This window comes from Rosa chinensis, chromosome 5 (assembly GCF_002994745.2).
Source record: "Rosa chinensis cultivar Old Blush chromosome 5, RchiOBHm-V2, whole genome shotgun sequence".
NCBI classification, from domain to species: Eukaryota; Viridiplantae; Streptophyta; class Magnoliopsida; order Rosales; family Rosaceae; genus Rosa; species Rosa chinensis.
The window spans coordinates 80,506,533-80,519,379 of record NC_037092.1 but is presented as its reverse complement, the minus strand read 5'-3'; the positions used below and the strand labels follow the sequence as shown (position 1 = coordinate 80,519,379).

The 12,847-nt window shown below is 37.9% G+C and overlaps 1 protein-coding gene across 1 annotated transcript; it reads left to right on the top strand.

The window, feature by feature from the left end:
- The first annotated feature begins 7,599 nt into the window (after window positions 1–7,599).
- On the top strand, window positions 7,600–9,518 carry LOC112164197. Its single transcript, XM_024300426.2, has one exon. The coding sequence runs from the start codon at window positions 8,001–8,003 to the stop codon at window positions 9,516–9,518; it is 1,518 nt and encodes a 505-aa protein (XP_024156194.2). The 5' UTR covers window positions 7,600–8,000.
- The last annotated feature ends 3,329 nt before the right edge of the window (window positions 9,519–12,847 follow it).

Below are 12,847 nucleotides of genomic sequence, written 5' to 3'. Positions count from 1 at the left end.
CCGACAAGGTTTGAGCCACTGATGAGGCACCAGTGGTTGCGGCGGCACAGGCGACAGGGTTTGGATCGCACTCCACCATGATCAGTGATGCGAAAAACTCAAGCATCTCAAAATCCTAATCGAATTGTGGAATTTCGAGCTCCACATTGGAGATTCCAAAAGCATCGAGCACAGAACAGAGGAGATCCTTGAAATGTTCAGTCAGGATTTTACGAGAATGATCTAGTCGTTCTTTGGTGTGAGTTTCCAAGGCCTCAGATCGGAGCTCCAAAATCTTGATGGAGTGAGAATCCCTGAGAAGACTCTCTGCGTTCTGCACCTTATGGATGCAGCAGAGAAGTCCTCTAACCTTCAGCTATAGGGCCTTCATGGTAGCGTCATCCATGGCGTTTCCCGCCATTTTGATAGGTCAACACTCAAAGATGATGAGAAGAGTGGGTCGGGTGCGATGAAAATGGGCTTAACGAAAGTGAGATTTGTTTATCGATGCAAATGGATGGATATATCTATTTATAGTCGCGGGCTTCTGACTCTTTTTTTTTTTTTGGAACGCAACCAAATCGAGGGCATAGTGGGCCCAACACTTGGTCCAATTTGATTTGAAATTTTTTTTTTTTTGGGTTCCCTTTTGATCAGAAGATTTGGAAGAATCGTGAGAGAGAGAGAGAGAGAGAGAGAGAGAGAGAGAGAGATCTCCACGGCCGTTGTGACTGAGGGCGGCGGTTGTGCTGTGGAGGAAGGAGCCTTCTCACTTAGGGTTTGCATTGGGTGGGCTTCTTGGTTATGTGGGTTGGCCGGTTGGGGTGGATTAGCTCTCTTCGACCCATCGTACTGTTTAATTTTGTTTTTGGTTCGCAAAGACCAGTTGCTCTATTCAACCATTTATGCCTGGATTTTCTAAAATGGTTAGTGTACTGGAGGTATGTATGCTGATTCTATTTATTTTTATAATAAGGTTTTGTATGCTCTAAGAGACGACTTCTTCTGTCAACTCCATGGAGGTGGGCTATTTTGGTACTGCTTGCTAAATATAATATCGGACCGACATTTTTCAATAAAAAAAGAGTACATTACTTTAATAAAAAAAAAACTAGTACATTACTTTAATAATAAAAATCATTCATCCTAAAATTTCATATCCACGTATGGATTCTACGAAAAATTAGCCAAATTTGAAAATGTCTAATTGACTAAATGACAAAATTCTTATGAATTTGACTAATTATTTATAGAGATAATTCAAGCATAAGAGTGTAAATGATAAACAATTTAGATCGTTGAATTATTGGATTCGAAAGAAGTAATAGGAAAAAAAAAAGAGTTAATTATAGAGTACTTTAATTAACTAACCTAAATTAATCATCATAAAGTTTCATATTCATGTATGAATTCTACAAATAAATAGCTAAATTAGAAAAAGCGTAACCATATGATTACCATGATTTTCCTTTCAATTTCAACATGATATTGCATTTGTTCGCACAAGTTAAATAACTAAATATAAATGATATACACATATCAGTTTCGATCGTTGAATTAATTGTATGCCTACAAATATACAATACTCAATGGTTATAATTGGAAATGTTAATGCTCAAGTCCGGCGGTGGCCGATTCCTTGCTTAACGCGGGTCCGGTGGGCGGACCGCTACTCCTAGGATTAGGTGATTCATGTTCGCTGCAACACGATAGATAGGGCGTCAGAGGGAGACCGCGTTGGGCGGTCTTCACTTCTCCGATGCCTAAGTCAGTCACTGTATATGCGCAGCATAACAATAAATGAGTAGTAATTGCGTAATTAATGAGGAGAGAGGAGAGAACCTTTTATAGTTGAGGAAGAGGTTGATCTTCCTCTTGTTTCTGATGTGGGACTGATATGCTTCGATTCCCAGCGTCTGGAGCTTCTGATGCTATCTTGACGCGGCGCGTGGCGGCACGCTAGCGGTGATCTGGGGGCGGTCCAGGGCTTAAGCGGTAGCCTGCCTGGCCGTGCCTTCGCAGGTCATCCCCTTGGTGGGAGTCGTTACCTCTGGCGGTACAATGAGCGTGGCTCATTATAGCTAATTATGCTCGTTCTGGCACATGTAGGTACAGGAAATTACTTCTAAACCCTATTATTGTTTCTAGTGGTTTCTCCGGTGTAACTAGGCAGAATTCAGTACCCGTCGGTGGATATGAAGATAACTCCAAGACCCTATCAAATGAAATATACAACGTCAGATGTATAAATCAAGCCAGTCCGTTTATGCGTCTCTGATGTTGAAGTAAGGCTATATATGTAATTTAACAGGGTAACAATAAAGACAAGAAGTTATTGCTCCACTTAAGGTGGTTGAGCTTGGTTTATATCTCTTGGGCAAGAGAAAGGAGTTTTCCATTTTCTCGATGTGGGATGCGAATCCACAGTTTACATACTGATGTCGGATTCTGGTGTGACCTTTGGTTAGCCCTACCAGACTGGGCTAGGATCTGTACCACCCCAAGTGCCACCCATTGTGAGCATCGCCTTGTTGGGTACCGGTTCTAGCCCTTGACCTGGTACTTGGGTGATCCTGCGGGGTTTGGCGGTAGTATGAAACTAAGTGACAGTCGAGAGGTATTTGCTGGTATCTATAATTACATTGTTTTTCAAACTAGCTAGCGTCACTTTTGTAACACAAATGGATTACAAAAACTTAATGAACTCGAGTAACCAGAGATCTTTTCTATGTGTACCTGCACATGTTTGCTATGATCATCATACACTTGATATGGTAAACAAAATATTTATTTACCACATAGTTCCAAAGTAAAGTGTTAGTAAACCTTCACAATATAATATACACTCGCATACACTTTATTCAGTTATTGTAGCTGGGAGAGTTTACTACCAAATATCCAAATCTTCAGTGTGGCTTGGTTTGAAAAAGCTTTGGAAGTCATTCTATACTGGTGTACAGTGAGTTATGGGTAATGGCAAGAGTATTCTTTTATGGTCTAATAATTGGCTTGGCTCTCCTATTGCATAAGCCCTTTTGTTAAATACTGAAGTGGTGGACTTTCTTAATGAAACAGTTGGAGATTATATTGTAGACCCAATTGTAAAAAGACAAAAAAAAGAAAAGAAAACCTTCATTGTCAAAAAAAAAAAAAAAATTTCTTCAATCCATTAAGTAAGATAACAGGGGGATTATGAGTGTTCTCAAAGAAATAGTACATGAGATATGAATCACTGAAAATTAAAGTTTTTATACTTTACAAAATTGAAAAACAGTGTCTGAAATTAAAAATCCGATACACTTTTGGTACAAGTTGTCAATAACACCGTTAATCCTTATGCTATTTTTCATATTTCAAAGAATAATTTAATATTTTCCCTCTCTTTGTCTCTCTCTAGTCTCTCCCGTTTTCCAAAAACTCCATAGCCATCTTCACCAATTTTTATTTTTTTTTAATCTCCACCCCACTCCCACTCTTCAAAGGCTTTCTCGGCCCAAAGACTAATTTGTGCCCTGGGGGTTATGTCCAGAAGCTTCCTCCCCTATGGCCACCGAGAACAAATTGAGATTTAAACTCCAATAAGCGGCAGCGAGATTCAAACCCTACTGTAAGAGTTTTACACCTACAGACTCTTGCCAACTCAACCACTTGTAAACCTGTAGTGGTTCCCTATTTATAGTTCTTGGTTTCACTTATTTTGATAAGGACAAGTCTTCGTATGGAATAATTAAGAAGCTATGCTTCAGAATCTTAACTTAATTATAAACTGGTATATTTTATTTACACATGTCTATCTTCTTAGGCCCTGTTTGGTTGGCAGAAATGTCAGAATAGAAAATAATTTATTTTCCTTTCCAGACCGATATGACATGGAATAGGTTTTAGTATTTTCATGTGGGTGTTTGGAACATTACTGGAAATAAAATTCTAGAACTAATTTTTCATTCCTCTTGTAGTGTTTGGTAAGTCATAAAAACAAAATCTAAAATTATAATTTTCAATAACACACTTTTATTAATTAAAGTCCAAGTATTATATCTACTTATAAGGAACATTGGTAGGGGAATATAAATTTTTTGGAGGGATAATTTTTGTAATTTTGTCTTTGGCAGTGGGAAATGAAATTAGAATACCACCCTCCCCCACCCCCCCCCCCCCCCCCCCTCCCTCCTCTCCTCTCTCTCCAAAAAAAAAAAAAAAAATTAAACACACATGCGCGCGCACACACCAACCCTCACTACAACTCTCTAAGGACAACTAAAAACCTCTAGTCTGTCAACAACTAGAAGAAAGCCCACCAAACCACTTCATTGTGGTTGCCCTCATCTAACCCAACGCCCAGCAGCCCTCTGCCCTTCCGGCTGCCAACATTTAAGCCAATCCCTAGCGATCCCTTACCCAATACCATCAAGCGTCTATCAAATGATACATTTACTCTTTTCACTTTGAAAAATAATTAAATATATAAACAACAGTGATTTGACATTTTATTGTTATCTCACAAATTCACTCTGAATTACAGTGTTATTGTTTTAATCATCTAAACATATGAAAATTATAATTTATTGACTAAAGACAAATATTATCGCTAGTATGTTGTGTATTATAGCCCATAATACAAGTGGGCGTAGCCTTGGTCTTGGAGAATATACTTTCGGCTAGTTTCTATAGGGTTAGGACATATTTTTGGCGCTCAAGTAAAACTTACCCCAAAAATAAGAAAATGTGACGATGACGAAAACAGCATGTGCTATAGCCTAAACCTTGAACCACATCCAAGCGACATACTAATCAACTCCACTACCCAAATCCAAAAGCCGTTATCCCCCACCACCAACTCATGCCCGATCCACACTCAAAGCAAAGATCTGGCTTGGATTGAATGAACTGCGAGAAGAGATCGATGGAATAGCACCAAAACCCAAGCCTCGTTAATGAAAGAAAGCCTCCTCTGGTAGAGGAGGAGACACCAAAAAAAAAGTAAAACAATGACAAAGGGAAGGTTCCGACAACCCCTCCTGACCTTCGAACTCAGAAGGACTTTGTTGCTGCCGTGCGCTCTATTAAGTACTAACCTTGGCAGAGCTATTTTTCTTTCCTTTTTGACCAATAAATTCCTTCACCTAAGATAATTTTTGCCAGCATCACCCAATATTGAAGCACCACCATTAATTAGAATTTATTTATTTATTTTTTGAATAGAATTTGATATCATTATAATCAATAATACGTCGTTGGCTAGAATTGAACATGTACTTCAATAGGATAACATATTAGTGAATTCTGAAACTCTATCAAGCAATCAAGCAAATGCAACTCATTACAAATTTATTTTGAGCTCGCTATTTTAGCGAGCTTATAAACAAAAAAACAACTTCGTGTATTCTAGGGCAAAATCATCGACTGGCCTCCTTTTGGCATGCAAGCAGTTATGGTACTAATAGAACTCCATTTTCTAGCAAACAAATAAGAGTAATTACTTATTCATAAGTCGCTTGAAATACACTAATCACATTCAAGACAGTTACCAACTCCTAAAGGAATCATGATCCAAAGAGCTTGGCACTTAAAAACCATAAATCGACCCAAAAAGCTTAAGAAGATCAACTCTTAGGCCAGGAAAACCCATGTGATTTAAAAGCCCATAAAATAGGCCCAGACAGCCCAAGCTTGAGCCCAAGCCTAGAGGCCCAAACCCAAACACAAGTAAAGCTAGCAGAAGCACGAGTCACATGCCGCCGGCGAGCCTTCCAGTGGCCTACCCTTCCAGCACAACATGATCCAATTGGTAGCCAAACTCAAAGTCTGCCCACCACTGACTGAGCAGAATACACTAAGGCCTAGCCCATGCCCGCAAAAGTACTTGTCAACCCCGATCCCCGACGCTTCTACTTTAACAAATGTCGATCATTGATAAGACCTTCAACCGAGTCGCCGATCTGCTACAGTACTTATGTTGCAGCCGCTTGCTTTATCATGTCTTCAAATGCCTAGATTGAGATCGAAGGCAACCTAGCTCGCTGGATCAGATTCACCCTCTGAAACCGCTCTCCACGCACTGGGAATGAACCCCAGACACTCTCACCTGGTTAGACCGGCGCTGGACACGGTCGGTCACCGCCAGCTTTGGCACAAAATCCCTAGGTCTAGGGTTTCTGGTTATTAATTACAATAATGTAAAGTAATATATATCAACCCACCAACCATTGTCACATAGTGTATTAATACATTCAAGTCATTTAACAGTCAATCAATTGTCCGCGCACATTTTGAGTGATTGATTGATACATATTGATTAATGTAGATCTCATACTGAAATTATGTGTATTTATCAGTGGTTTATAGTTGTAAGATTTATATGCTTAAATATTACTTGGAATGTAGCCATCGTGATCATAGATGTATGAATCGAAATTGGACATGGTACTGCATTCTGTATACTGTGTTATTAGAAGATTTTGTGCCTTAATAGTTAATACAATGATAATCACATTTACTTTTAATAGACAAAATGTCTAAATAACTCGAGATATATGCTAGATAATGATACGTCATCATTATCTAAAATAATATTTTTTGAATAATGGTTAGTCATCCATGTAACAACACCATGGATGTGGCATTGTTCAAGATCACTCCTCATAAAATCACATCGAATTATTTCAGAATCTAGCTGTCTCTTCCCCTCATTCATATATAGCTCATCTTGCAAAGAAAAAAACAAAAGCTCTTTGATATTTTATCATGGGGGTGAGAACTTATTCCTCCCTTGATCCAAAGTCCGTCTCCGAAAACTCAGGTGCAAGTTGTGTGTGGTGAGTGGTGTACGTGTGGTGTGAGTGGTGTGAATATGAAATATACATAAATGAAAAATTAAGGAAGATAATAATCAACTCATAATCAATAGTTTTCAAGAGAATTGAAGAGATTTTCATTCTACCGGGAATCATTAAGAGATAGGCACGCACTTTGAAACCCAAGAGTTTTCAAATGGCAAGGTTTGCTCTCAAATTCTTAGAGTAGGAAGAATCCCAAAGAAATTTTATCTTAATGAGAGAAAAAGTAGTAACAATTACTACTTACCAATAGTAAAAACTAAAAAGAGAAATTTAATTTTTGGGATTGGTCGAAAGTCGAAACATTACTCTATAAGATTTGAAAGCTTAAGATTGAGATTTTCGGATACTATCAAATCCTTGGAGTAGCTCCAAAGAAAAAAAAACAAAAGAACAAAAAAAAAAAAGTGGTAAACCCTAGAAAGGGTTTTGGTGTGAACTGTGAAGTAATGTAGTCCTAAATAGTCTCATAGTGGGGGAGAGTGGCTAAATTAACCTCAACCTCAACTTCATGATAAAAAATACTAACTCGCTTAGCTGGTTGGTTAAGGTTAATTTTCAACACAATTGAATTCTGAGAACAAAGAAATAGAGTGGGGGTTTTATTTTGGTATTATTAATGAGAGTTGGAGATTCTGAAAGAACGGAATTAGAGGAGGGCAGTGACAAGTCAATTTCCCACGAACCAAAAACTCTCTCTCACAAAAAGAAAGAGCAGTTATATAAAACTCAAAGAGACCAAAACACCCAACTGCAGAATTTGGAAAGCCTCAATATTCTCAGTTTTTATCTTCCTCTCTTTGTTTCTCTCTCCGTGTTTTTTCTTTTGTTTGTGTTCTGGGTTTTTCCTTAACTGTTTGCTTGAAGCTTTGGGCTGATCCATTTTGCTTTAGCTAGATGCACAGAATCTCTGTGCTTTCATTGCCTTCTGAGCACATCTTGATTTCAGGAGCAAAAAGAGGATTTTTAGGGAGATAAATTTCCGAAAGAAAAACAATACGATCAAATTAAGTGGATTTGCTTCCTAGCCAAGCTACCTATATTATCTCTATCTCTTTAATTAGGGCTGTATTCCTTCTTTTACTCCAGCCCACCGGTTCACAAATCCCACTTCACAAAAAAGAAACACAGATAGCTCAATCTTGTGTGTTTTCTCTGAGCTGGGTTTTCTTGTTTTTTCCTCAAATGGATATGGAGCACCAAGAGATCACTAACCCTGAGATCACTGAGAGCAACAACAATGGAGGAGGACTACTGATCAAGCTCAAGATGGCAAAGGCTGAACCTTTTTCGGAACAAGGTAATCGGAAACCTGAAAACCTTGCTCCTCAATTCACTAAAATCTGTCATATTTGCCACAAAGGTTTCGAGTCCGGGAAAGCTCTGGGAGGTCACATGAGAATGCATGTCCAAGAGAGCAAGGGACTGATCAAGAGCTCTTCGAAATCTCCGAAGCCGGCGGTGGTGAAAAATAGTGCCACTGAATTCAGTACTAGTACTACTGATTCCAGTGGTGAACCTGTCTGCATAGAGTGTGGTAAGATTTTCCCGTCAAAGAAATCTCTCTATGGACACATGAGGTCACACCCGGATAGGCCTTATAGGGGAATTGAGCCTCCTCAATCAACCAAGAACAGCTCCACTTCAACTTTATCTGATGCTTTGCCTCAAAATAATCACAAGGCAGCTGAGGATCAGCAGATTGATTCTGCTGGGACAGCTCGAATCTGGTTCGGGCCTAATCCGAAAGTGGTTCCTGATCTGGTTAAGATTGTGCCTAGCTGGTCTCAAACTGCGAAAAGAGGTACGAAAGGTACTAGTCTTTCTGAAACCAACTCTGAGACTGATGATGATTGTGATGATGAGTTGGATTTGAGTGAAGCTGTCCATGATCTGATGATGTTAGCTCAAGCCAATCCAAAAGGAGCTGAGGAGGCTACCAACAGCAATTTCATGACCAAAAACGAGGATCGTGATGGAAAGGACAGAACGGTAATTGACTATGTGGGTGTAGCCAAGAAGAGGAAGCAGAAGCTTGAAATTGAGGAGGATGGGGATTTTGTAAGTGGGTTTGATCTAGGGAAGTCTAGGAATCACTTGGAGCTGGGAGTGGATTTGAAAGAGGACAGTGAAGAGGAGTTATCGGATAGTGAAAACTCCGAGAGCATTGTGCTTGCAAACATGATGAGGAGGAAGAAGAGAAGGAAGATGAAATTGGAAGACTTGGAAGGAGCGGTTGTTGCTCAAGATCATCAACATCAAAGCCATCATCACAAAGTTTATCCTTGCAGTCTTTGCAACAAGTCATTCCAAAGCCACCAAGCATTGGGAGGACACATGTCAAGCCACAACAAGTTCAAGAACAACATCCAGTACCCTGTGGAACATGATCATCATCAATCTGGTTCTGACGATACTAACAATGGAAATGCTAATCTCACCAACGCAGCCACCCAAGTTGACCATGATCAGGCTGAAAGTCACCAATGCAGATTCTGTAACAGGACTTTTCCAACAGGTCAAGCATTGGGAGGTCATATGAGGTCTCACTGGACCGGTCCAAATGATCCAGCTCAATCGAGCCAGACCGGGCGCAAAGGCCTCGACATTGACCTCAATGAGCTTCCACCTATGGAGTATGAACAAGGTATAGACTACTCCGGAGCTGGTTATGGCACTTCTTCTTATAATTCAGTTACTTAAAGTTATGAGATAACTTCATCAAGCACTTTCAGTGGCAGCTATCTAGCTAGCTACAGTAGTCGTACTCTTTGGTGTTTCTGTCTCTCTGATAGTTCAGTGTTGCCTTTTTTTTTGTTTTTGTAGTCTAGTGAAAGACACTTTGGATAGGAAACCCTTTTGCTCATGTAGGGTGGTATGGGTACTTTGTCCTCTTGTGTTAAATTTCTTCATGGAAAGTATGATGGTCCTGGGAAAGATTTAAAGATCTAAAAGGTCATTGTGTTTTACTTTGGGATCATAATGATGTAAAGAATCTGAATATATACATGGATTTCTTTTGGAATTTCATCTTGTCTACTATTTTCTTTAATAAAGTTCATTATGGTACATTTGATTGCATAGTTTGATGCCAAAAGCTTCAAAAACCTTGTATTCTCTTATGTAGTGTGGAAAGGCGTTGAGATTGTTGCGAAAAGCGATATTATAGCCATGAGTATCTATTGTTGTGTGTTGTTGGCATTTGGTTATGATTTTTTTTTATAGGTGATATGAGGCTAATAACATAGCACTAAATATGTGGTGGAACTCCATCATAGTTATTTTTCTAAAAGTCAATAGTTCTCTACCTACAGCAGCTTTTACACATCAACTTAAACTTGCAAGAACCACCCCTTTTTTACTGTTCAGTTTACTTGTTTGTTTTTGATAAAGGCCAATTAACCATAAAGAGAGAGAACAAAGAGAAGCAATCCAATTAGTCCAATAAAGCAACTTGTTAGAGCCTGGGAAGTTGGTGTCAGTTTTGAAAAGGTCCTATCCTAGTGTACACAACTGATAAAGATGTAGAATTTCTTCTACATCATCTACCTTAATTACAATATCAAAATCAACAAGAAGAAACTACATGTCACTCTTAAACAAAACTAATTCCAAAGACAAACAATTGTTAATTCCTGTCCAATTCAAGCTTATTTTAGCATCTTTCTTCCTTGAGATGAGTTTAGTATGACCAGAAAAATAGTAAGACAAGAAAGTGTCTAGATTCAGTTAATAAGTTTAAATAGGAATTGTATATACATTACATGCTTGCATATATATCAAAATCAAATGTACCTCATCATAAATCACAAGTACATACCGATAAAAACTTAAATAATTTATCACATTTTTCAGAGAAACAGAATCTACTTAATGTAAACGTATCTTATTCATATCCCTCATTTTGACTTGCATAAGTAAGTCTGGCTTGTGCATGTTGATCGATTCTAAACCTTATAATTCGGCAGAAAATGTCATGAATGTCTTGGGTAACAGTTTTTACATGTAAAATAGCATGTATACTTGTATGGTAAGTGTTAAGTGATTAGAACTTAGAAGAGAGTAGGTAGAGGCTACATAGCTCTCAACTGTTTTATTCACAAATTCTCGTGACCTTAAACTTTCTCTATACAAAATCATTTGACTTTTTAAAGACATTGCCACCTTCCGCACGCCATTTTCTTAACTTCCAAACAGTACCAATGTACCCTATTAAGTTACTTAATATCTTTCATGCACATGGTTCTTTTTCAGATTTCCTTTCTGTGGTTTGCTTGACTTCAGCTGCCATCTGATTCTGATAATAATGTACAGAACCGTGTTCGATCATATCTTAATACGACTTGGGATTCCATCAGTGCTCTAGGGTTTACATGCTCAAAAAATTCAATGGTTGGTTCACATACATATATACAATCTATTGATGTAACATTATTTTCTTATTTGCATACGTGTTTACCATATTTATTAGAAATATTTCTGATAGGCGTGAGATTTATTTACACAATAAATCTTAGATCCTACAAAATTTTAATCTTATCATTCATTGTATGCACTGTTTTTTTTTATTATTAAATGAAGATTTCATTGATAATCGCAGGCCAAAACGAGATTTACAAATTTCCCAGAAACGAGAATCATGCACCATTCATTTAAGACATCGAAGCTCACTTAATCAAGGAGCCTAACAAACTACAACATTACCCTACAAAGAGATCATTTTGTGTGAAAACTTTCTTTGCCAATGCGCTCAATTACAGTGCTTCAAAAGCTTTCATTATCAAGATGTAAAGAAACATCATAATCTAGTAATTACATCTCCAGAAGCTTCCTTATCATGCATTGTATCCACTTTAATATGGTAATTACATATTTAATATGCGTGAATGCCCAGCTATTGAATCTCTTTGACCAATTGTTTGACGCAAAATTAAAATTTGTGCAGAGAATCATGCGATTAATTTCTTTACCATCGACGAATTAATCCAGTGACTATGTCAAAGCTCCACCTAAGAATGTTGAACGAATATGCTTAAGCATGAACATGGCCTTAGTTTGGCATGAGACAACCATATTTTAAATGTGTGATTTCCGAGCAATAAAATCTTTCATGAACCCCTTAATTATAGAATGGATTGAAATCCCACGCAAACAATGAACAAATGCTGCTGGCTTCTTCCGTTTATACTCATAACGTACAGAACAATTTACTCTACTCTATATTTGTTATGACCTTTCTCATAGAAATAGAGCTCATCTTTGCAAATTGATTCCACACATTCTTCGCGAAATGGCAAAAAATCCCTAGCAGGGCGGAGCTCCATTGGATATCCACCTCTAATGAGGGGAGAACTCAGGGACAAATGGAGAATGAAGATGAGGCAGGGATGGTATTGTGATCCTCATTCCCAAACTCGCCTTAATAATATATAAATATATTTAATTTATATATTTTTTAATTTATATATATTAATTAATTTTTTATAATATAAATCACAAATATATACATTTATTACTTTACTTTAATGACTATACTTTTACTTTAATGGTGTTTTGACTTTTGCACTCACTGAATTATGATTTATGAATTTAATCATGTTTTAATTTTATTTGTTGTAGATTTTGATTTTAAAAAAGGCAATATGAGAAAAAATTATTTTATTTATTAAATTCTTATTGGGGATTTGGGGTGAGTTTGGAGGCTTAGTCCCCAGTGGGGATGGGGACGAAGATTATTGGGGATTGGGGCAGGATTTTTTTTGGGGGGGGGGGGGGTGGGGGTGAATGACCCCGGGGATGGGGATGATATTGTGATCCTCATCCCCAACCCGCCCCATTGCCAGTATAATCATTATTGTGTTTTAGAGAAACGGGAATTGAGAGAAAATCGCTGTGTGTTCTCATTGATAATAGAGGTCTCTTTATATAGAGGATTACAATGCATAGAATCTGAATTGTACAAGGAAAGATAATCATACATTGAATGAATATCTCTAAGATATTCTCCGAGATTATCTCTAATTAAAACCCTA